Source organism: Arachis duranensis, chromosome 9 (genome assembly GCF_000817695.3).
Source record: "Arachis duranensis cultivar V14167 chromosome 9, aradu.V14167.gnm2.J7QH, whole genome shotgun sequence".
NCBI lineage: Eukaryota > Viridiplantae > Streptophyta > Magnoliopsida > Fabales > Fabaceae > Arachis > Arachis duranensis.
The window spans coordinates 8,393,404-8,419,300 of record NC_029780.3 but is presented as its reverse complement, the minus strand read 5'-3'; the positions used below and the strand labels follow the sequence as shown (position 1 = coordinate 8,419,300).

Below are 25,897 nucleotides of genomic sequence, written 5' to 3'. Positions count from 1 at the left end.
GCCAGCTTAATCGATTGATCCTCCTCGAGTTCGAGCTCAAAAAAGAAATTCAGATTCTTCTCTTTCATTCTTAAGAAATATTTTCCGAATTCCTTTGCATCTTCTTGTTCGGAAACATTTCGCACTTCCCTGGTAATGTAATTTCTCACGTCCTTTTCGATAAAATTTAACTCGCGGTGACCCCCGGCAGCCGCAACAAATGATTGGTAGGTTTTGCTTGGTCTGATACCGGCCTCCTCGTTATTCTCTATCGTACGACGAATGGACATGCTTAGTTCCCTGTGCTGTTTGAGCATCTCTGCTTTGCTTGGACAGCAGGGGTGTAAATGATCCAACACAACCTTTGAAATAATCCAAGCACCGACATCCTTCAATGTGTGTATATAAATTCTTGCAGGACAGTTTAAACCGGCTGTCGGATTGGTCTTCTCAGTCGGAGATATTTTAGATTTCCATTTTCCCTCTCTGCTACATGTAATCAGTTGATTCTTAATCTCGTTTCCCTTCCTATTTGTGCACCGAACTCTTGTAGAGAAACCTGCAGCCTTGGCGTAGCTCCTGTAAAATTTTTTCAGCATCTTCAAGGGTGGTAAAGGTCATTCCGACCTTCGGAACAAGCTCGTCATCAACAACCGAGAGAGGCTGCACAATACACCGTGTCAGAACTGTGAATACACCCATAGATATGATTCAAATACACCCAATCATGTCTAATATGATATACCCGAACCGTAACAACTCAACTACAGAATGACCTTTAAAGTCATAAACTGTAAATACACAGGCTGCAGAATACACCATGTCAAAAACTAAAAACACACCCAATCATGTCTGATATAATACACCTAAACAACAACAACTCAATTAAAATAACAAAAAACCAGTAAAGTGTAGATACACCCACACTTCTAGCTAAAATACACCCAAAGAAGAATTGATCTACCCCGGAGCTTCTGCTATAAATTCCAGGTAATTAATCACAACTAATACATTGAATTGACAGATTCATGTTAACGTGTTACTTTCACAATCAATGTTCAGCAATTTTTTAACTACACAATGCTATACAAATTATTGAAAGAAAATTCATACTAATCCTATGTAAATCAAACCTCAGGAACTTCGTTAGATTCAAATTCATAATCCACTTTGCCTGGATTCAGCTGACAATCTTCATTTGAATGATCCATTATCTTCAAAACGAGTTCAAATTTTGATTTCAGAAAACAACAAATCAAAATAGAAAACGAAGCTCGAGTTGCAGAGAGAAAAAAGGTAACGTAAACAAAGAACATACTAGTGAGAAAAGGAGAGGAAAAGAACGATGGAGAAGAAGGAGGAAAGACGCGCGAGAAGAAGAACAACCAAATCTCAAAATATCGAAAACGAAGAAGGAAACAAATATTTTAAATTTGATAATTAGATATACGCGGAATGTTATATAGCACATGTAATCAACGTACGTGGAGCAGCGCGTATTTTGATTTTATTGTTTAATGAACTTGTAAAGTATACAATAGTTTGTATGCAGAGCTTTTCCCATTAATAAATTGTGTAGCATTGCTCTTGAAAAACCTTTTAAATAAATTTACTGTTACTCATAAATTGTAGTAGTCATACACTCATTTTGTGTCATGTACTCGTGTGGACCCATGAAACATGAAATTATTGTTAAACTGGAGACCTCCTCACTTTATCACTCTCTCCGCCTGTGTCTCCTCCTCATCGTTAGCTAACTCAATTCCAAATCTCAATTTGAAACCGAATCCATTACTCAATACGTGATTCATGGCGGAGTTTCTTGATCTGGAATCCCAGGATGGCGTCCGGATGCCCTGGAACGTCATCCCCGGCACAAAGCAAGAAGCCGCCAACGCCGTCGTCCCCGTCGCCGTAATCTACACTCCCATCAAACACTTCCCCTCATCCGCCGCCCCTCTCTGCTTCCAGCGCAACCACTTCCCCCCTCACTACGCTTCAATCTCCGACGACAATCTCCCTGCTGAGCTTTTTCCACAGTACACAACAATAGAGTACGCGTCCACACCTGATCCTACCGCCACCGTCCCGCCGGTGTTCCTCTTCGTCGTCGACACGTGCGTCATCGAGGAGGAGATTGGATACCTACGCTCCGCCCTGCTTCAGGCGGTGGAGCTTTTGCCGGAGAATTCGCTTGTGGGATTGGTCACGTTTGGGACCTTCGTGCATGTTCATGAGTTAGGGTTCGCTCAGGTTCCTAAGACTTATGTTTTTAAAGGCTCTAAGGATGTTTCGAAGGATCAGTTGCTTGAGCAGATGTGCTTCTTTGCCAATAAGCCGAAGCCGGCCGTTGGCGTCATTGCCGGCGCCCGGGATGGCCTGTCCAGGGAGAGCATTTCGCGGTTCTTGGTGCCTGCTTCTGAGTGCGAGTTCACCCTGAATTCGGTAATACTAATTTGTTATTTTAATTTCTGGTTGGAGTGTGTTTGGAGGAGGAAATTAGGAATTTAGGATCATCTCTGTGACTCTGTCAGGTTAGCGGAAAAGAAAGGAAGAAAGAACATTAGATTAGTATAGGATGACTAAGTGATGGTTAGGATCATACTATAACGAATTTTTCTTCTCTTTTTGTGAATGCTGGTATCTTAGTGAAATAGAGTGGTGCTATGTATGCAGCCACCCTCACAATGGCTTTACTTGTTTTGTAATCTATATCATGTTGAAGGACCATCTGATAAATGCGAGTGAGTTATGTGTTTTAGCAATTATTTTAAGTGAACATGAGAGGATCCTGATAATGTGTATTCGGTGTTAATTTTTGTTGTGTGTAATTTGGTTGACAGGTTTTGGAGGAGCTGCAGAAGGATCCTTGGCCGGTGCCTGCTGACCAGCGTGCGACAAGGTGCACCAGTACTGCACTGAGCATAGCAGCCAGTTTGTTGGGGGCATGCGTTCCTGGCTCGGCCGCAAGAATCATGGCTTTCATTGGTGGGCCGGCAACTGAAGGACCTGCTCCTGTAAGACTTGCTGATCATACTCGTTAATGTATGCTGTATATGCTATTTAGTGTACTTGCATATATGGCAATTTTTGAGTCTTGTTACTAATTTAGAGAATTGCCACTAAGTATGAAAATATATTACTATGACTCATTGATGACCCCGCAATCATTTACTTCATTTCACAATAGGAGAATTTTATTTTTAAAAATCTAAAAAACCTAAATGGCTAAATTGCCAGGGTGGAAGTTGAAGCATACCATTTGGAATATTCCAAGGTTCTTGAACGAAGTTGTAGCATTCTTTGTTAATTAATTAATTGTAATAATTGTTTAATTCATTATTATTATTATTATTATTATTATTATTATTATTGGACTTTGGTATCTCATCCAATGGTAGAAGATGATTTGTTTGTTGAGAATTTTTTTTTCTTGCATACCAAGAAACTATCGCACAACCAATGCAAAGGATTTAAATTTTAATGTTTGATTGTCTTAAGTTTACCATAGTGCACTATGGTGACAAAACTTGGTTGTTGTGTGAATGTGATGAGGGTTGTCCAGACTTATCTGGCTGCATATGTATAACTAAACAGAGGTAACAACATAAGCACATATTATAAACTAGCATTTACTTTCAGAAGAGTTGCAAAATCGTTCTTTTATGTTGGATATTTATTTTACTTCTCTTCATCTCACGGGCAAGCATGATTTCCACCTACTCTGATTGGCTTATTACGGTTGGCTGATTCTCTTATATGTACCGTTGTAGATTGTGTCCAAACAACTTACTGAACCAATTCGTTCCCACAAGGATTTGGATAAAGATTCTGTGCCACATTACCATAAATGTGTGAAATTTTATGATGGACTTGCAAAGCAGCTTGTACATCAAGGTCATGTGCTAGATCTCTTTGCTTGTGCTCTTGATCAGGTAATGCTTTCACTTTGTACATTATCCTTTGATTTGTGAGCAGCATTCTGCTTGTTTTTATGTTGCAAGTGCTTGGCACGATTTTCTCCCTAGTTTCCACCTGGAAAACTGTTCACTGTTTAATATTTGTCAAGCATATAATATTGAATGATAGCCCATCTGCTAAGTAATCTGAGGAGGAGTCTTTTGGTAATGGTTTTCATTTTCATTCACTTCCCATTTATTATCTGTATATTGAATATTCTTCTGGATGTGCTATGGTCATGCATTTATCTTCCTGGACTTATAATTGTTCAATACTAGTGGTTGGAAACTTCGAATTAAATATTTTCTAACTTAAAATATAGATCTTAGGCTCCAATCAAATGCTCCACATCCTAGCAATAGTTACAAATTGTAGAGATTGTCCTCTTGACTTCTACCAAAACCACTAATACAACAACAACAACAAAGCCTTGTCCCATTAGGTGGGGTTGGCTACATGAATCAAACGATGTTATTGAGTTCTATCATGTATCATGTCTACAGGGAGATCGTTTACATGTAGATTTTGTTTGACCACTTTATGGATGACCTTCTTAGGTCTTTCTCTGCCTTTCACCCCTTATCCATTTTTCATCTCATCTACCCTCCTGACTGAGTGTTCTGTCGGTCTTCTTCTCACATGTTCAAACCACTTGAGACGCGATTCTACCATATTTTCCACAATAGGTACTACTTCAACTCTCTCTCTTGTATCTTCGTTCTTTATTCTATTCAATCAGGCATGACCACTCTTTTATCCCAACATTTTCATCTCTGCCACGCTTCAGTTATGTTCGTGCTCTCCTTTGGCCGTCCAACACTGTACCATAAAATATAGCTGGTTTGATAGCAGTGCGATAGAATTTACTTTTAAATTTTAAATGCACTTTTTTGTCACACATAAAACTAGACGCACTCCGCCATTTTGATTAACCTGCTTGGATCCTATGATTTACATCCTATTCAATCTTTCCCTTATCCTATATGATGCACCCAAGATATTTAAAACTTCTAACTTTTCATAGGATGTTTTCTCCAATATTCACCTCTGTATTAGGGTTATCCCTTCGGCGGCCGAACTTACATTCCATATATTCCGTCTTGCTACTGCTTATGCGCAGACCATACACTTCTAGAGATTCTTTCTGTAAATCTAACTTCTTATTTAGGTCTTCACTTGACTATCCTATAAGGATGATATCATCGGCAAAAAGCATGCACTATGACATAGGCTCTTAGATATGTTTTGTAAGTACTTCCAAGACTAATGTAAAAGGTTATGAACTTAAGGATGATTCTTGGTGTAATCTTATACCAATAGGAAATTACCCTGTCACACCGCCTTGAGTCTTTACACTAGTTGTAGCTCCATCATACATGTCTTTAATTACACGAATATATGCGATCCTTACTCTCTTACTTTTCAAAACCTTCCATAAGACCTTCCTTGGCACCCTATCGTACACTTTTTGCAGATCAATAAATATCATATGTAAATCCCTTTTATTACTATGATACCTCTTCATCATCCTTCTTAACAGGTATGTAGTTTCAGTGGTGGATCTGGCTGGCATAAAATCAAATTGGTTTTCTACTTGTGTCTCTTGTCTCAGTTTTTGTTTTATCACCATTTCTCATAATTTCATGGTATAATTCATGAACTTGATTCTTCTCTAGTTTTTGCAACTCTGTATATCCCTCTTATTCTTGTAGATAGGTACCAATGTGCTTTTTTTCCACTCATTTGACATTTTTTTGACTTTAAAATCTCATTAAAAAGTTGTTTAACCAACTGATGTCTTTCTTTCTAAGGTCCTTCCAAACTTCAATCGGAATATTATTGGGTCTTACTGTCCTGCCATTTTTCATCTGCTTTAGAGTTTCTTTTATCTCGAAGTCTTAAATCTTTTGACAATAGTCGACGTTTTGATCTTCTTCCCTTGAGCATAACCGACCAAGGCTCGAAAGAGTCTTCTGTCCTTCATTAAATAAATCGTAAAAGTAGTTCTTTCACATTTCATTGATCTTCTCATTTTGAGCCAAAACCTTTCCGTCTTTATTCTTTATGCACTTAACCTGATCCAAGTTTCTTGTTCTTCTTTCATGGTCTTTTGCGATTCTATATATACATTTTTCTCCTTCCTCTCATATGCTATTGTTCTTGCTTCACTTACAGCCATTTTTGTCTCTTTCTTAGCCGTTTTATAATTTTTCCAATTATCTGCATTGCGGCACAAAAATCACTCTTATTTTTGCCTTTATCTTTTCTTGTACACTCGCATTCCACCACTAGGACTCATTGTCTCTTAAAGTTCTATCCTTCTAGATTCCAAAACTTTCGTTTGCTGTTCTTCTAATAATTTCTGCTATCTCCCTCCACATCTTCTCCGCGCTTTCATCCCTTTTCTACTTTGCCTCTTCTGTTATCTGTCTTAGAAAGTTTCTTTGTTCCTTATTTTTGCTAAACTCGAAAATCCATGACAAGCATCTTATGTTGTGTTGTCAAACTCTCCCGTAATAATTTTACAATTAATGCAAAATTTCTGGTTGACTAACAAGAAAGAGTCGATTTGAGAGCTTGTCATGCCACTCCTATAGATTATAAGATATTCGTCTCTTTTTTTAAAACATGTATTTGCGATGAGAATCTCATAAGTTGAGGAAAAGTTCAAAATAGTTTTACCCTCTGTATTGGCCACCCTAAAACCATGGCATCCGTGAATATTTCCATGCCAAGTCACTTCTCTTCTAACATGGCCATTTAAATCTCCTCTTAAGAAAATCTTATCTCTTGAAGGTATGTCTTGGACCAAACTCTCTAGATCCTCCCAAAACTTTATCTTGTGTTGCTCGTCCGAACCCACTTGCAGTGTATAGGTGCTAATTACATGAAAAGTACCTCCTTCCACCACAAATTTGATAGAGATGATCCGATCATCCACCCTATTGACATCCACTGCATCCTTCTCCCACTGCTTATCTACGATAATACCTACCCCATTCCTATTCTTCAACTTTCTTGTATGCCAAAGTTTGAATCCGGAAGTATCCAACTCTTTAGCTTTTGCGCCGACTCATTTTGTTTCTTGTAGGCACATGATGTTAATTTTCCTCCTTGTCATGGTATTCACTACTTCTATGGATTTTCCTGTTGGAGTGCCTATGTTTCACGTCTCAAATCTCAACCTTTTGTCGCTCCGACTTTTACCTTTACCTTTTTTTTTTGTGAACTAGCTTATTTACCCTCATCCGTTCATAAAAACGTGGGAACCATTGCTCATTTAACACTACACCCGGGCACCGATGCAGCGTCTCTTGCTCATTTGACACTGTACGCGAGCCATACAGTGCGTTGCTTCTGGGCAACGTCCTAGTTTTAGCGCAATAACATCTTTGATCCATGTCATGAAGATTCGGCTAAGTTTTTATGTTGGCTGTCAAAGGTCTAACCCAACCCTCCTCCTTTATTTGGGTTCGGAACCGGCTATGTACCGTAGGTGTAGCATAGACGGAGTTTACCAAAACCGCTAATGCTAGTAACATTTGGTTCTATGACCAAGGCAGACCCCAAATCTTTCACTAGTGACTAACCATAAACGCCATACAATAACAATGTAAGAAAGGTGGTTCCGAAATACTTTGTTGATTGTCCAAAATTTTTCATTTTAGGCTTAATCAGTTGTTAGGAATTATGCCTTAGTCTAAGAAACAAAAGAAAGATTCTTTGCAGATGACCTAAGTGATGTTATATTTTAGGCAATGTGGGAGAGAATTCTCCCAATGAGGCAATGATAAGTGTCTCCTACCATATCTAGATATAGTGTACATGTTTATAATTCTTGTCCGTGATCCATGGTCTAGAAGGATAATTTTTTAAGTGTTGTACCTAATCTCAATCCTGTTGGAAGTTTTGTTATGCAAATACTATTAAGAGGTTTATGCTATATAGGCTGATAAGGCTTTAATTGCTAAACTAACAATTTTCTGCATTCTGTTTTGCCCACAGGTTGGCATTGCTGAGCTTAAAACTGCTGTTGAGAGGACTGGTGGCCTTGTTGTACTTGCTGAAAGTTTTGGTCATTCAGTTTTCAAGGATTCACTTAAGCGTATTTTCCAAGCCTCTAATTATGATCTTGGTCTATCATCAAAGTAAGTATTAACAGATTTTCATTATTTTTAATTTTTATATGGTACATGAATCTTCCTTGTCTGATCCCTGTCATAAATATTTGGTGAAATTTTATGTTTACTGTTGATAGCGTAGCACAACCTTTCTATTTCACCTGGCCTTGGGAGTTGGGAATGCCTTTTCTTAGTTTTTCAATTAAGCCTAACATAGACAGATTTCAAGCAAATGGTGCTAAATGAGATAGGTTAAATGTTGCAGAAATAAGGATGCCGCAATGGCTGATTAAATGCACTACACAAAATCGAACTAGGAATAAGTGTATTAGAGATAGAGTTGGGGTGGTGGCTTATTGGATAGAAGATGGTAGTATTTTGCCTTAGGTGATTTGGATATGTAAGGACAAGACTTCTGGAGGCCCAAGTAAGAAGAGTTTATCAGATAGAGTATGGTCTTGTAGGTTGTAGCTAGAGAGGTAGAGGAAGATTTAGATAAACCAAAAGTGGACATGAAAGTGGTCCAGTGTTGGTTTAAATGTAAATATAATTGTTGACTTACTCTACCTAATTGGAGAAGGCTTAATTGTTGTATATGGATCATAGTTACGTTCATTGGTTTCAGAAACAAAAGCATACCCCATGGCGCACTCTGTCTGCCAAGCTGCTGAGTGCTGACTCAGTCAGTTCCTTTCTATTACATATTAGGTGAAGCTCATTCCAATACCAATTTAATGCTGGATGATAGACAAATATGCTGCTGTAAACATAGATTTATATATGATTCTAACATATTGAACTCCTAATTAGTGTAGATGATTCTGATCATCTTGTCTTGCTGTTTTAACTTATTTCTGCAGTGGAATATTTGAGATAAACTGCTCTAAGGACTTGAAAGTTCAAGGTATTATTGGCCCTTGTGCAACTCTTGAAAAGGTACATCTAGCAGGTTAACACTGTTTTGTGCTACTATTGTATTATAGTAACCCCAGCCCCAAAAGGGAAAAAGCCTCTGCCCTCGGGGGTAAAAAAAAGATGCTTAACTCCTTCCTCGTACATGGTGCAGAAAACCCCATTGTGTTCAGATACTGTTATTGGTCAAGGAGGTACTAGTGCATGGAAGATGTGTGGCCTTGACAAATCCACATCGTTGTGTCTGTTTTTTGATGTCGTGAGAAAGGAAACTCCTGATGCTACAGTGCAGTCTACAAGCAATCAGTTTTACTTCCAATTCCTGACTTAGTATGAAAATAATCCATGTGCACCTTTGTGTTATGTATTACCTGTTATGGTAGTGTAGATAAATTATCTCACTCATTACAGATATTTTGCCTCAGTTATCAGAGTAACAGCGGGGAAATGAGACTTCGAGTTACAACTCTTTCACGTAGATGGGTTGCTGGACCAGGAAGTTCACAGGCAAGCTTTCATCTCCTACCCTTTGATGCATTTTATCTGGTTCATTTGATCACTAGCGCCATTTATTTCTAAATATATATTGATTCAGTATTCGGAATTCTGAAAGTCATTTGTTCAAATAGACCAAGAACTTATTTTCATCACAAAGAGTACATGATTATACTTAGTTTGACTTGTGTAACATTAGGGAGGTGACTTTTGATGGGAACACTTGCTAATTTCTCCATTTTTCTGCTAATGGTAGTAGCAGGAGTAATAGAGTTTGCATCATTGGGGATGATGGCCCTCGGTTTAATTTTAGTTTATTTTGGAATGATGACATTTTTTTAGGTTGAGGTATGATGATTTAGGACCTCTATCTATTAAGATTTAACAGAGAACTTTGTCCCGTAAAAATGAAAAAGTTAAACAAGAAATTTTACAGTAATGCAATATTATTTTTGAATAAATAAATGCTTATTTAACTCTAGTTGTAGAACCCTGTAACATTAACATGCTACCGCTGATGGAATTCTTTGTCGTTTGAGGAATATTTGAAACGTGATTAACAAGATTGTAACACTGAAGAATTGAAGGATGTAGGATGAGAGGAATCTATGTGTGAGATAAGTGCACCTTGGCTCGTTAACATTAGCCCAAGGTGTTGCAAGGTTGAGACATCTGATGGCTTGATGGGTTTTAAAATTTTTATTGGTTTTAAGGTGTTATAAGAAAATTGCTGTCTTTTATTCTTTTCAGTTTTTCTTTTTTTCATACATGATGTCAATGCTTATGGTGCTTCAATGCTCCATTGGATGATTTATAAAGTAATTTGAGCACTTTATTTTTCTTGCTTGGTAACTTGGAGTTATCATATTTCACGATATCATTTGTATTTTATTCATTTTTTATGAAGTCATTTTCCAAAGTTCATCAGTGTTTTATATGTAAAATTCTAGGACTTGATAGCTGGATTTGACCAAGAAGCAGCTGCTATAGTCATGGCACGCCAAGTCTCTTTCAAAATGGAAACAGAGGTGAATGTTTGATATTTTCTGCACTTACAGATTTTGCAGAAATGTGCTACCGTATTGTCCAATTCCCTTTAAATATGTCAATTGTATATTTTCTAACTGTATAAGCTCAACATAATTGGTTCATGTTTTCTTTTCTCACTTAGGCTCTGGGTCCATAATATGGGATCAGGGGCACAGAATGCTGTGTTGCTAAGTCATACAAGATCCCACTGTGGCTTGGAGTTTAATTTGTGTGATACATCAGTGATCTAATTAACGGGACACAAAGAATGTCCTTTAAGCCCACTATAGATTATTGGAGTAATTGTTAGATTTTGGTTTTTAATTTTGTAGTTTGATTGCTTTTCAGAGCATGAAATTGTCCTGGGGAATAATAAAATGGTCGAGCATGAGAAGTGGCACAGGGTCTCCATTTCATATAAAATGAAATGAAGGACAATGGAGTCTAAATCCATTATGCTTTAGTAAAATATAATAAACGTTTAGTTTGCAAAAGAAGCAAACGTTTTTCTTTTTGCCACCTGATATATATGATGCATCAACCATTGCGAGAACTGAAAACTTACTCGTGATTGTCCTAGAAAGCAACTATTGGTTGTGTAAATGGTTTTATTTTTATGGCTTGTGTAAATTTTTCTATTATGCCATTGTATAACATGATGCAATTTTGGAAATTAGGCTGAATTTGATCCCATCAGATGGTTGGATAAGGCATTGATAAACTTGTGTTCCCGGTTTGGAGAATATCAGAAGGACAGTCCAACTTCTTTTAGTTTGTCTCCCAGGTTGTCAATATTCCCACAATTTATGTTCCACTTACGACGTTCTCAATTTGTTCAGGTATGCATTTTCTATTTTCAGTTCTTTAAATCTGTTGCATTGCTGATGTGTGCCCTAGCTTTATTTTTGTACTTAATGGTGTTTACATCCTGAATTTGTTTATTGCAGGTCTTCAATAATAGTCCAGATGAGACTGCATACTTTAGAATGATATTGAATCGCGAAAATGTTGCCAATTCTGTTGTCATGGTTCAGCCTTCGTTGATTACCTATTCATTCCATTCAGGTCCTGAACCAGCTCTTCTTGATGTGGCAGCCATTGCTGCTGACAGGATCCTGCTTTTGGATTCATTTTTCACTGTTGTTATTTTTCATGGTTCGACCATTGCTCAATGGCGCAAGGCTGGATATCATAATGAACCAGAACATCAGGTATTCTTTTATACTTCTTACAGCTAATTGCCTAATTGAGAAACATGAGCTATATATTGATTAAATAATGGTGTTTATTTTTGTCATAAACCAAGTATTTAGCAAGGCATTTTAGAGGTGGGCTTTTAATTTCTTAAAAAAAAATTTCTCTTTTTATTTGGTCCTATACCTGCATTTGTTAGTCTTCTCACATGACAAACCATCTTCATATTGAGGTTCTATAAACTCTCTATAGTTGTATTTAATTCATTTGTTTGTGATCTGATCTTGTATGCCCATTCGTTTATTACATTTTCATTCCTGCAGCACTTAGGTTGTGCTCTTTTTTGCAGTTTACTGCCCTCGTTTCTGCACTTCAGTGTCCAATGATTCTGTAGTATAAATCATGTCTTATACAGTAAAATTTACCTTAGAGCACAAGACACCTTTTGATTTCATATAAAACCCGACATCATCTGACATGATATTCAACAACATTTTATACAAATTTTAAACTACTAAAGCTTGCAACATCTGAAAGTAGATAGAATAAGCTATTTCATCTAAAGATTTGGACCTATTAAGATCTCAGGTATAAAAATTGTCAACCCACGCCAAATCTCAGACCAAATAGATAAAAAAAAGAAAGAAAAAAAGGGACCAAAGCAGGTTGTTGGACCCCTTTTCTAGATCTTTGTAGGCTTCAAAGGGTCCTTTTGAGGTCTTTGGCTTAAAGCTGCATCATTGATGCTCTTGACATTGTATTTGTGTACAGAATGCCTTCCATTAAATTCACTATATTTTGCAGGCATTTGCTCAGTTACTACGAGCTCCTCATGATGATGCAGAGTCGATAATAAAGGAAAGATTTCCCGTACCTCGCCTAGTTGTTTGCGATCAGCATGGTTCCCAGGTGACCCACCATTTCTTATTGCATTCCACTTGTTTGTTGTGTAGTCTTTATCTCTCGGCGTATGTGCCTCGCTGCTAAACCAATTACCATCCTGTTTTGAGATAGCTTATGAATGTCACCGCATTTATCTTTATCACTGATGAACTTGGACTGGGATGTGAATAACTCCAGGACAATGCTAATATTACTATAATGACCAAATGGTATAGATTTGAATGATGGCGGATGCCACTCTCTCGTGGTTCAAATCTACGCCATTAAATTACCTTACTACATGATGTATCAAGTTCAACCTGGTACACAAGACATTGTCTGTAACTCGATATGTTCGATTTCATGTACATGTTTAATTATTTTTGCAGGCGCGATTTTTACTAGCAAAGTTAAATCCTTCTGCTACTTATAACTCCGACGCTGCTCTTCCTGGAGGAGATATTATCTTTACGGATGACGTTAGCTTCGAGGTCTTTCTGGATCATTTACAGAGATTAGTGGTTCAATAGAAATATCACGTGATTGTTATGTAAAATTTTTCATGTTGCTGCTTGTACATTAATTTCCTTTTAGAATACTATTAAAATTTTCAATTAGTGCAAAATCATCTATAATTATTTGAAGCTATCTTTTTTTTTTTAAATTATTATTATTGATTGGACAGACTGGTTGATGATTATATTGAAATTTTACACCCTCCAACCAGTGACTTAAGTATTATTGTTGAATTCAGTGAAGATATATGTCAAGCAGACAAGCACAAGTGTGTTTGCTGTTAGGGTTGGGGGTTGTTAATTAAGGGCATAATGGGTAATACAAAATGTGACTTTAAGAGCAGTTATGTTTGCCCAACCACTATATTAACAGGAAGATATGCCTCAAGATCTTTAAGGATGAAATGGTATGTAAGCATGTCTTAACTTTTCCACCTTTATGTTGTGCTTCTCAAATTTTGGGGGGCAATGCTCGTGTAGATTTTTTATTATAATTTTGTATGTCATAAAATCAATTTATGTTGGTCAAGTGGTTACATAGGTGTTGGGGTTCGAATTCAACATTGTGTATGTAGCAATTTATTGGCCAATAACAAACCCTTAAATGAAATTCAAAGTCACAACAAATCAATCATTGACCTGCTAAATTAAGAGATATCGTGAACAAAAAAAAAAAGTGTATGACTTTGTGTAAGCAAGTTTGAAGTAACTGGTGAGCTACCATTAGTTAGATAGTTGAACCAACAAAGCAGGTTGGTTAAGAAACTTGCACTACTAATAATAACCAATCCTAATATGTTTCTGTGATTCCGAGCATTCGTTCCTTGCAACAATAGAAAATGGGAGCAGGGAAAGAAGAAAAGGAGGAAATCATTGAAGTAATTACTGCCATTTACAAAGTTAATTTGCATTGCCCTAAATGTGGGAGCAATATCAAGAAGCATCTCCTCACTATTGAAGGTATATTTGGATTTTAATTATAAGTGTTATTTTTATTTTAATCAACCATACTACGTATATATCAAAATCTGTCATCAAAATCACTTATTAGTATAAAATACATATTAAAATATAAAATACACATTAAAAATAAATTAAATAACATATGTATTATTTAAACACAAATACATAATAAGTGATTTTGATGGTTGTTTTGGTATATAAATAGTATTTTTGTATTTCAATATTTACCATGAGCAAATCTTATTATTATAAAGACTTCAGCTCAATGATATGTGGATGCTTTGTTGTCCAAACTCAACTGAATTTAGCTACACTATTCAACTAACTTGATATTGCTAAATTATTATTTAATAATTAATATTTTCTCATGTGCTTGTGTCATTTTCTCTCTCATTTGTCTCTTTAGCTACACTGTATTTTTGTATTTCAATATTTACCATGAGAAAATCTTATATATGTTTTTTTTTTAATCATTACTAATTATTAATGATATTTACCATTTATAAATGGAATCAATGGTTTAAATAGATGGTGAATTCTGAGCAGGGGTGCACAGTGTTGAAATAGATACTGAGAAAGGGGAGATCAAAGCAAAAGGAAAATTAGATCCTCTGAAAATATTGAAGATTATAGAGAAGAAAAGCAAGAGAAAAGTTGAATTAATATCACCAAAGATCAAGCCCAAGGAGAATATTCCCACGGATTCAAAGCCAAAGGAAAAGAAAGAAGTAAGTTATTCCTTTAATATATGGGTAATAGTTATTAAATATACATTTAAAGTAAATATTATTTAGGGCCAGTTATCAATTGAAAAAAATTGTTGAAAATATACAACATTTGAAATTTTAATACATTTGTTATTTATTTATTAAAAAATTTAAAAATTTTCTCTAATAATAATTTAGGACACACATGAATTAAACTCTTAAATGAAATAACATTTTTCATTTATAGCTCTCAGTGATTTGGGTTTATAGTTTATTTCTTATCTTTTGAGTATTAGTACTTATAATTTTACTTATTTAAATTTTCTCTTTATTGGTATTTTTTATTTTTATATATATCTTTTGTGTATCTATGTTTAATAATGTTTTAAGTAGATTTTTTTCATTCGGAAATTATTTTTCACATGGCCATGTCTATATTTTGAAGCCAATTGTACGGACAATTACGGTGAAGACGCACATGCATTGTGACAAATGTGAAGCTGATCTCAGAACCATGTTGCTGAAGCATAAAGGTAATTCAACCACTATGTTAGTTTTAAAATATTTGTTTTATTTTTTTTCATTTTAAATAATTTAAAATATTTTCCTCATTTATATTATTTAGGTAATATAATGTTTTAGGTGGAGAGTTACTTGTAGTTGTCTTCACATAAAGTTGATAGTTAAGAATGATTAGATGATTTGACAGATTTGACTAAATTATAATCTAACGATTCTTAATTATCAACTCTACATGTATGAAGATAATTACACGTGAGTTTCCACTAATTTTTTTTTAAATTACACTTAATAATGATATTTTTTTAAAAAAAGTATAATATTAATTCTATTTATGTATTTTCTTTTTTTTGAATCCATTATTGTAAAATGGAAGAAATATGGATTTACATAATTACATCTAAATAATTTGAATATACCCATTATTTTAAGACTCGCTATTATAATTTCATGTAGGTATTTTCAATGTTAAAATAGACAAGAAAGTGCACACTGTTACAGTTGAAGGCACAATTGAAGAAGAGAAGTTGATATCATTCATGAAAAAAAAGGTGCACAAAAATGCAGAGGTTATTTCCATAAAGGAATTGAAAATGGTGGAGAAAAAAGAAGTCAAAGAAGAAGGAGAAAAATCTGGTGAATCAACAAAGAAGAAAGATGGCGAAACAACAAAGGAAAAAGATGAGACTAAGACAAAAGAGAATGTTCCTTATTTCATTCACTATGTTTATGGTCCTCAGCTTTTTAGTGATGAGAATCCAAATTCTTGTTCTATTTTGTAGTTGGAGTATATTTAAAGTGATATAAAGAAATTATTTTATCTTGCGTAAATAAGTAAATAAACAAATAGAGAATCGGAAAGAAAATGATTGAATTGTTTCCTTTGTTTTGAAGTTATACATTTTAAATTAAAAAAAAAATATGAGAAGTCAATAGAAATATTGTACAATGTATACAATGGGATTAAATTGAAAGTTAAAATATATTATGAGTAATTAATTAATTTTAAATTATTTTTAATTTAAAATTTGAAATAAATTAGGATTACCGTCAGTTATAGAATCAAAATAAGAATCCCCTCTCTCAATACGCCGTTACCACCATTCTCTCCATTTTTTCGAGAATCTTGCCAGTGCAGCGCGTTCACGATCACTGCCTGCCGTCCAAATCTATTCTCTCTATTTAGTACCTAATTCCTCTCCCTCGCACGCTAATCCCTCTCTGTCAAACTCTCAACGTCGTGCCGCCTTACTCATAACAACCCGACTGCCACAGCCACCGCCATTGACGTAGGAGGGGACGTAAAGGGCAGCAACATGCTGTCACGCTGCCGCACCATCGCTTCTTCTCAACCCAACCCTTATCTCTGTTCTTCGTTTTCTCAATCCAGATCACCCTAACCATCACCCTCCCAGCTAACCAACCCCATCAAATCGTCCGCAACCACCACCGGCGACCACCGTCGTCCACCCTCTCTCTCTTCTCTTTCTTTTCTTTTTCTCCATTTCTCCCTGCCGTGTTCGTTGCCCGACGCCCCTGTTCGCGCCTGCCAGTTTCGGCGAGCAACACTCCGGTGCAACCCAACAGTGGCTAAGTTCTGTGCCGCTGCAACACCATCACTTCCCCGTTTTTCTTTCTCTCCTTCATCAACGTAGGTTCCATCCTTTTCCTTGTCCTCTGTTTTTTCTATTTTATTTATTTATTTCATTGCTTTTAATTCTAGTTTCTGCGTATAGATTAGGCTTAGGACTAGTTAATATCTGTTGCTAGATTGAATGTGTTTGTTGGCTGAATTTTATGGGTTGATTGTCGCTTCCATTGAGCTTAATGCTCTGTTTACACATGATGCACACCATATGCTTGATGAAATGTCTAAATGAAATTTTTTTGTTTAATTCTTATGTATGACCAGCATTTGACTTAAAATCTATTCCCATGAGGCATTATAATTTATAATTGTGCAGTTTTATGTGATTTCTAATGATGTTTGAGCTTGAATTTTATTATGCACTTGTTTGTGATTTTTTTTATCAAAACACCAATTTGCTTAAAAATTCAGATGTTATCAATTATTTGGTATATTTTTAAGAAGTGCATATATGTTTTATTGAGTGATTTGAATGAAATGGTTTATTCATGTTGATTTTGAACATAAATGATCACATGCATCATCACTCTCACTTATGTGTGTATATCTTCTTTTTGTGATTTTATAATGTGTTTTCAATAATAAGTAATGTTTCTATTTTAGGTTATTGATCATAGTTATTCTTGTGTGTTTGTGGGATTATAGTACCATATATCACTTAATTTCTTTGGTTGGCTTTTTTTATTTGTGTTCGATTGCAGGTTGTGGAAGTGACTGGAGCTAAAAACTAATGAGACACAACATGATCATCTTGTTGAGTTGGATTTAGTTTATCATTAACTGAATTCAAATATGTTTGGAGTTGTTGCAATTAGATATAAGTGATTAAGTTATAATAGACATGCAATTACATTGCTAAATTCTACTTAATTATGTCATATTCCATAATGTAAATTTATCACAAAGTGTAAATTTTTTTAATAAAACATATGCCGTTAGTATTATGAATATGTGATTAAGGAGAAGTTTAACTCAAAAGTGTTATACGTTGTGGTTAATGACGAATAATCTATATGTTCACTATGTTAGCAGATAATTATTTCTATTCATACGTGGATGGTTATTTAAGTAATCACATGTTAAATATATTGTCTTTCAGTTTAATATGGATTCGGATGGTTATTTTTATAGACAAAATAAATGGTTATTTTTGTCGCCTGATAAATATGTCATAATTAAAAGATATTCTACCAATACATTCAGATAAGTTCAGAAAATGAATGGGCAATCACATGTTAATCTTCATCAAGTCTCATGAACAAAATCTCAATACTCTAATTAAGGAATTAGCTCAACAAGCATTTTGTATTTGGAAAAAAAAATCCTGTTTATAGATATAATAAACTGGATGGTTAATTTCATATGGAATTGGATGGTTACTTTCATAGATAAAATAGATAGTTATTTTTTATGCCTGGTATTGAGGGCTGAAAGGTGATGAGGGAGATGCGATGTCAGTCAGCGGCGCTGTGGTGGGATGGTTATCAGAGCTCATGAGGAAGAGGGTGAGAGGTGTGCCGTCGTTCACAAAGAAGGGATTGGATAAAATTTGAAATAAGGATTAGAATGTTAGAATTAAAGTGAAACTGAAGGGTTTTGTTACACTGGGGTAAAAAGTGGGTACATTTTTAATTTTAATTTAAATTGGGCCAAATAAATAACTCATTGTACACATTGTATAGATACTTCATTGGTTCCCTAGCGAAATTAAAAAAAAATTGGGAGTCAACACTAAACCAATTAATTAATTTGAAAATCAGTTAATAATTAATAGTGCAATGTTCTCACATAAGGATCTTATTAAGTAAAAATAAATAATCACTTTATTTTTTCACACACATAAATTATTCAATAAAAATTTATTAATTGTTGGATCGAGTTTAAATTTAGACAACGTATATATTCAAGATACTTAAATAGTTACTTTGATCATTCAAATTTTTTAGATAAGATCTATGGTTGAATTTGTGGGTCATGCAAAAGCAATTCTATTTTGTGATATTTTTATTTTCTTAGTTCTTGTTTATAAGATTTGATATTTAGATTAATTGACTTGTTATATGTATCTATTGTACAATAATTAGTGATCTTCTTATATATTATTTTGATCATAGTGAAACTATTTTTGAATTCTAGTGACTCATGATTTTTAATTCTTACAATAAGGTATTTTTTAAAAATTTTGATGTGATTGTGTCTATTTTTTTGTTTTCTGTGCAATTTTTCGCTACATTGGTGTGTGTTTGTTGCTGTCATTATTTCTAAGTGGATATCATTGTTCTTATTCTTGCAAGTAGAAATTTTGTGTTTTGTTTCTAATACTTTGGTACTTTAGACTTCAAGGTTTTGTTCTTGATGGAAGAACAAAAACAACTTAATCCATCGAAATACGTTCACAAGGCAAAGAGAAATACCCACCAAATTACAAGAAGATTTTTACTGAGACTAAAGAGGGATGGTTTTAGAAGTGGACAGTAATTAATTTAATATAATTAAACCTTCTTAGATGTGTGCTGCTGGTGGGACACAGACATCACCGTCTTTTTTGCCGACTCAATAGAATTACGAGAATGACGATGACTACTACTACCAAAATCTTTAGCGATTAGGGCTTTGTTTCACTGTTTTTTTGTATTTATTTGATTTATTTAACTTTTAATTTAATTGAATATTTATTACTTAATATTACATAATTAGTTTCTATTATTTATAAATTGACCATTAATTGTGTAAAAAATAAATTTAAATAAAAAAATCAAAATTAAAATTAAAAAAAATTGCGTCACAATAATTTAAAAAAGATTGAGATTATTGTCGAATTTACTGAAAGAATAATCCGATGGTAATAATGTGAGAAACAAAATATTACCGTCAAAAAATTGTGTGGTAGTTGTATGTTGTAACGAAAATGGTCGTACCTTTTGAATCCATTGCCCATAGCAGGAGTTCGGTTGGCTGCAACTGTCGATCGTATTTTTGGCACAAAATATGTAGCAATTATGTTTGAAAATTAAGCACCTTCCTCCCCTTTTAATTTCATTAATTACTCTATGGTTGAACTACTTTGTGGTTTATTAATTAATTAAGCTATATTTGCTGTTGTTGGGAACATGGTGATAATTAAGCAAAAATTATTATTGCACCATGAAGATAAAATATGTTGGTAGTTTATTTAATGGGTTTAGCTGAAAAAAATATTGGCTAAATGTCACAACCAGATGCACTCTAAAGTCTAAATAAATATGGCAGTTAATTTTCTGTTGAGAGTCGTTGGGATAGCTCAACCATCGTTTGAGGCACCAAATATATTGAAATTAAATCAGACTCATCATCATTATGTTCTTCAACAATCAAAGACCTTAATCATATATAACTCTTCCTTGTAAATCACATTATTATTTAATCTTCCACATTGGAAACAAAAATCAGTCACGAATGTGATGAAGATGGAAAAGGGGCCATCCCCATTGGTACCTTCTCTATTGGTTCTAAGCTTGGGATTGATAATATACTGGTCAAGTGTAATGTCTATTTTAGACATGCTATTATCTTTATATCAATTTGCATCCGAAGTTGAGAAGAGTTTCATGGCTTGCATATTGGTGCTTCTTGTTCTTTTATTTTATGTCCTTATGCACTTTCCTTCTTTATTTCCCTTTATTGGAAAGTATTCTTCTTCTTCTTCTTATTATTATTATTATGGTATAAACCGTCAAGCAAGCATGTCATCTAGCAATGATGATGATGGATTTGAATTCGGTTTTGGAACATTTCTCTTAGTGTTACTCTTCATTCTTATGTATTATCTGATTTGATATTGTAATAAAACTTAAGAGTATATAGTCGTCTACTAGTTTTCTCCTTTTTTTTCTTTTGGCTAAAGCAACTGTTTCTCGCGCGGGCATTCACTCGAATTGGAGTCAAGTATAGAATGAGTTTCAACATCTAATAAATTTATATATGAACCTAATCAATTAATTTGGTTTTGTCTCTTTCTTTTTTTTTATTTAGTCACAAAAAAAGATACTATTTGAATTTTAATTTTTTAATCTTGTTTAATTTAATCTTACACCTTTATGTAAATAGAGACACATCCAAGTTTTTAATGTGATTATTCGCCTTCTCCCTCATTTGTTTTAAATAAAAAAGTTATATATATATTTTTTTGAATAAATTACCATTTATATCCATAAAAGATACAGACGCTGATAAATGTACCCATATAAGAATAAAACGATAATTATAACCACAGAAGATGGCTTCCGTATGCCAAGAATACCCAGACATTGGTTACGTAATTGGTCCGTTGTACTCTTCGCACACGGAAGCCATCTTCCGTAGTTACAATTGTCGTTTTATTCTTATATAGGTACATTTGTCAGCGTCTGTATCTTTCATGGGTACAAATAATAATTTTTTTTTAATCAAGGAAAGCTCAATACACTAAAATGGAGTAAAAAACAAGCCAGACACAACAAAAATAAACCCGAACACTAAAATTTCTTAGCTTTCTTTGATTAAAAAAAATATATTTCTCCTCTAATAAATTAAAATAGAACACTCACACATTCAAACAAAAAAAAAAGAAAAAATATGAGAAAAGTTGTTTAATGGATTTTATTCATACCTTGGCCCAAAACATAGCTATACCTAAAAATGAGCAAAGCCCAATCCTACCCGACTTTATGGAAGTTGGGCTCGATTATGCGAATCTTAGTCCTACCCACTTGGATCACTAAACTGACTCCTACAAACTCTCTCCTTCATCTAGAAGAGAGATCTCAACAACCTCCTAACCGAAGAAAACAGTTATTCACCATCAAAGGTGAAACTATTCTAAAAGGTAATTATTGACTCTACATCCACATTTATAAATACCTTGACGCCCTCAGGTATTTTTCGAACCAAATCTATTAAAAACCTGTTTAAAACCCTTACTAACTTAAGTATTGGAATCCTTTGCAGATACCACTCCCCCCAACTCCTCACGAAGAACTCGAGCAGCGGCACCTCGATACTAGCAAATGTCTGACTCTGCCCCAAAAGGAGCCTGAACCTCACGTTCAGGTCCAAAACAACCCTGTTTCATGTAATCCTCGAAACAGATTTGTTATTCTCCCATTTTTCTTTGATGTGGTAGCTGAAGAACTATTCACGAATAAGTGGAAGTAAAAATAAGAAAGAAAATGTGAAGACGAACAAGTGACCAGGAAAAATATGAAGATGAAGAAGGAAAAGAAAAAATTAAAACAATGATGAATAAGTGGAAAAAAAATTTAGTCCACAAAAAAAATTTACACAAAAATATCTCTAAGGTTTTACTCCGATAAATAAATTAGTCTTCAGTTCATTTTTCGACAGAATAATTACTCAAATCAATGCTCAAAGATTTTAAAAATGGACATTTTGGTCCCCAAGAAAAATTAATAGACAGATCAATGCCCAACATTTTTCTCATTAGACATAACAGTCTTCCGTCCATTTCCGGCATGACTCACTAAAATTTTCAAATATTTATTAAAAAGAAACTTTTGCATAAAAATATAAAAAAGTATATATATATATATATATATATATATAGAAAAAATAGACAAAAGTACACCCAAATTTTCACATGGTGGACATATATACTCCTCAATTTTTTAATGAGTCATTTGTACACACGAATATAAAACTCCGTTGTCAATTCTACCCTTTCGTGGCCTGAGTAATTTTTCCGGCGGTGGTAAATGCTAGGTATCACGGTATTGTGTGATATGGCCAATTTGAGGTGACATAGTGGAAAATAGAAATATTCATTATGAAATTTGTTGAAATAAATATAAGAAAAGGGAATAATGAAACCACTATTCATCCTCTTCCTTCTCTAGTTCCTTTGAACCATAAAAACCCTAACACAGGGTGGGAAAAAAATCTTCCTTCACTCTCTTCATTTTCCTCTGTATATCTTCGTCATTTCTGTCGTAACAGGGGTTTGTAAACTCTAATGTATGAAAATGTCACACTCTCAATGAAGGAAGAATATACCTCATGCTTGTGCTAGTGGTTGCGATGGCTCATCTTCTGCGCCAAAAAATAGGAAGAAGAAGAAGTTCGACTACAACAATGGTAAGTGCCTGCATGAACTTGACGTAGTGGTGCTTGAGTCTGCTATAGAGTGGAACCCTAGAAGATTGTTTCTTCGTTGTGCATTATGGGAGGTATGTGAATTCTGATTTTTTTTATGATGACAAATGTTGTGAATTTTCTGCAAAATGGCTAAAATTGTTGTCGAATTCCTGATGCAGAAGGTTGAATTGAGGTGTGACTATTTCATTTGGGCTGATGAAGTTGTTGATGCTGGAAGAGATTGCGGGATTCAGGAGCAGAGTGAAGAAAGCAAATGGAGGTCTGCAGAAGAAAGCAATTGGAAGGTAGAAGAAGAAATTAAGAAGCTGTTGCAGACAATTGATGGGATTAATCAAAAGTTGAAGAGCATAGAAAATGGATGCAGTATGTATGCTTAGGGATAAGTATATGTATTCTGTGTTTGTTTATTAACACATTTCATCAGTAGTTATAATTCCCTCTAAGTAGAAGGCTGTGTTGTCACTTTCATTTCCATCAGTATCTGAATACAAATGGTTATTTCAAGGTTATTAATACAAATGGTTGGTTCAATTTTATTTCTAGTACAATTCCTGTTCAACAGAACAAACTGAAGATCTAATTAATTATGAACAATAAGTAAGCATAACTATGATAATCTGTCATTAACAACAAACTGAAATACAAGTCATGAAGCCAGAGGCTTAAATAGCAAACTATAATTCCAACTTGCAAAATAGTAAACATGTCTATGCATATAGGCATCAAAACAGAGGTCTGCATCAAAATATTAATCGGCTAAATCCAAACCACAGGAGTACATGTCTAAATTACAATAGCCCTAAATGATAACAACAATTTTTTAAACTCCAATCAGAAATCTGCAGGTCCAAATGAGAATACCAAAGTCAAAAAACTCCTTTGTCCAAAGCAACTATTTTTGAGTTGTAGCCATTGTTCCAGTTCCACTTGCTAATTTTCTTTCACCTATTGGTTGTGTACTAGTTACACCTTTTGCACCTGAGCCACCCTTTACCACTTTTGCACTTGGAACATTTTTTTGTTTAAGGTCATTTTTTTGGCTTAGGACCACTTTTAGCACCTAGACCACCTTTTGCACTTGGACTACTTGCATTTGGGCCACTCATACTAGGGGCTAGTGGTAAGGGTCTTGGGCCACTCATGGGTTGTCGGGTCAGGCCTGGTGTGGACATAAATTGCTGGAACCTTTCTCTCAAAGAAGGACTTGTAGTATTCATTATCTCAGAGCTGACTACTGGCTGAACCCTAACACTTGAACCAGAATTGTTAGATAAAGGTTGGACAACATTGACTTCTGGTGTTGGCTCTCCAGTATTCTGAAAAAAAAAACAAACTCAGGTGGTAAGGTAACATATAATTCAGATTATGTTTATTCTAATATGACCTACCACCTCACCAGTTGTTGTTAGTAACGTTGTCAACCTTCGGCCACTCACTAAAGTGAGCCTTTGTCCACTGCTTCAGATCAAGCTTGTTCAGATACTCCTATGCACCAGTATTAATCCGTTGTAGTCTCAACATTGCAGCTTCAAATTCTTGAGTCGTGGTGGCTTGGCAACACTCCCACACTGCACCCTTTGAGTTGTTTGTCCTTCCATCTCTTTGTGAAATTGTTCCAAATATGCATAACACATAAGCAATGATGAACTCCAAGCATAACTTGTTGCATAGCCGGAATCAGACCCTGCTCAATTAATATGTCAGTGATTAATACAATTGAAGTTCCAAACATTTTAACAATGACTAATTGCATACCTTTTGTTGGTCACTAATGAAGTTCTAATCATGAAACTTGTAGTTGCCCAAGTCATTGTGTAAATGTTCCAAGAACCATTTCCAGTTATCTCTAGTTTCTGAATCCACCACGGCGTAGGCAATTGGAAAAATCTGGTTATTCGAATCTTGACCTATTGCAGTGAGTAACTGTCCTCCATAGAAGCCCTTCAAGAATGTGCCATCAAGGCCAATGAAAGGTTTACACCCTAAGACAAAACCATTCTTACATGCTTCAAAAGAAATGTAAACTCTCTTGAACAAGGGTAACGAGTCAGACATTGGAGTGGTATCCAAGTGCACTTTGTTGCTGGGTCGTATTTCGATTGACGTTTGGGATTTCGGATTGTAACATTGGTTGGGTTCTAGGAGAAGGATTGGGAGATGCTGGATTCTGAGTTTCATTGCATCTTTGGTTGATTTTGTTTTACTTATTGGCCTTCTTAACATACAACTTTTTCGGGATAGAATTTTTGTGGATTGCCATCTTACTTCTTCTTCTTGGGGTTTCTTGTGGTGTACATTGTTCAACGGTATCTAGTTGGACATGGCTCATCATCTACAACGTCTACCACTTCAACTTCCTCAGGTAAATCAACAATATGATCCCAATAAACATGGCATATTCTTCCATTCTGAATACCAAATTCATACATTCGGACTATATTACTGTCAAGCCTAATTAAATGCAAACCATTCGATACCCCATTCTCAGCCCAGTAAAAATCTTTGAACAAGACATACGCCAAATCCTTAAATAACCCCACCAAAGAAAATGTATTCAGAGTTTCTACATTCACCCTAGGAATCATAGCAACCTCCCCTCTAACATATTTCAGAATCTCATTCATGTTTCTCTCAAATCTTCTCTTGTGATGATACACAAAGGTTATATGATTTGCCATCTGTTTATCGAAGAATTCTCTATCAAACTATAGAATAACCAAATTGATGCATTTTCATATCATAACACAGATACATATGAAGGAAGGAAGCATTACCTTTTGATGGCGTCTGATTCTGAACTCTCCTCCTTCGCACAAGCTTGCGTGTGGACTTCCACGCTTCTTT

At 34.8% G+C, this 25,897-nt stretch overlaps 2 protein-coding genes across 2 annotated transcripts; both read left to right on the top strand.

Moving 5' to 3' along the window:
- The first annotated feature begins 1,616 nt into the window (after window positions 1-1,616).
- On the top strand, window positions 1,617-13,430 carry LOC107464427 (protein transport protein SEC23). The gene is made up of 12 exons (XM_016083340.3): window positions 1,617-2,424; window positions 2,823-2,996; window positions 3,753-3,914; window positions 7,945-8,087; window positions 8,921-8,996; window positions 9,127-9,302; window positions 9,398-9,479; window positions 10,418-10,495; window positions 11,174-11,335; window positions 11,444-11,707; window positions 12,495-12,599; window positions 12,962-13,430. Exons 1-12 carry the CDS (start codon window positions 1,789-1,791, stop codon window positions 13,100-13,102), a joined length of 2,199 nt encoding a protein of 732 aa, XP_015938826.1. The 5' UTR covers window positions 1,617-1,788; the 3' UTR covers window positions 13,103-13,430.
- Window positions 13,431-13,574: 144 nt separating this feature from the next.
- LOC107464428 (heavy metal-associated isoprenylated plant protein 4) lies at window positions 13,575-16,117 on the top strand. Its single transcript, XM_016083341.3, has 4 exons — window positions 13,575-14,047; window positions 14,597-14,778; window positions 15,203-15,290; window positions 15,733-16,117. The coding sequence occupies exons 1-4, from the start codon at window positions 13,927-13,929 to the stop codon at window positions 16,056-16,058; spliced, it is 717 nt and encodes a 238-aa protein (XP_015938827.1). The 5' UTR covers window positions 13,575-13,926; the 3' UTR covers window positions 16,059-16,117.
- The last annotated feature ends 9,780 nt before the right edge of the window (window positions 16,118-25,897 follow it).

What these genes read in the sequence shown, in the direction of transcription:
- LOC107464427 (XM_016083340.3), top strand. Translation starts at nt 1,789, where the DNA reads ATGGCGGAGTTTCTTGATCTGGAATCCCAGGATGGCGTCCGGATGCCC. An exon ending in CTTGTGCAACTCTTGAAAAG is followed by an intron (nt 8,997 to 9,126) that starts GTACATCTAGCA and finishes TACATGGTGCAG; the next exon opens with AAAACCCCATTGTGTTCAGA. An exon ending in TACTTCCAATTCCTGACTTA is followed by an intron (nt 9,303 to 9,397) that starts GTATGAAAATAA and finishes ATTTTGCCTCAG; the next exon opens with TTATCAGAGTAACAGCGGGG.
- LOC107464428 (XM_016083341.3), top strand. Translation starts at nt 13,927, where the DNA reads ATGGGAGCAGGGAAAGAAGAAAAGGAGGAAATCATTGAAGTAATTACT. An exon ending in AGCCAAAGGAAAAGAAAGAA is followed by an intron (nt 14,779 to 15,202) that starts GTAAGTTATTCC and finishes TATATTTTGAAG; the next exon opens with CCAATTGTACGGACAATTAC. An exon ending in CATGTTGCTGAAGCATAAAG is followed by an intron (nt 15,291 to 15,732) that starts GTAATTCAACCA and finishes AATTTCATGTAG; the next exon opens with GTATTTTCAATGTTAAAATA.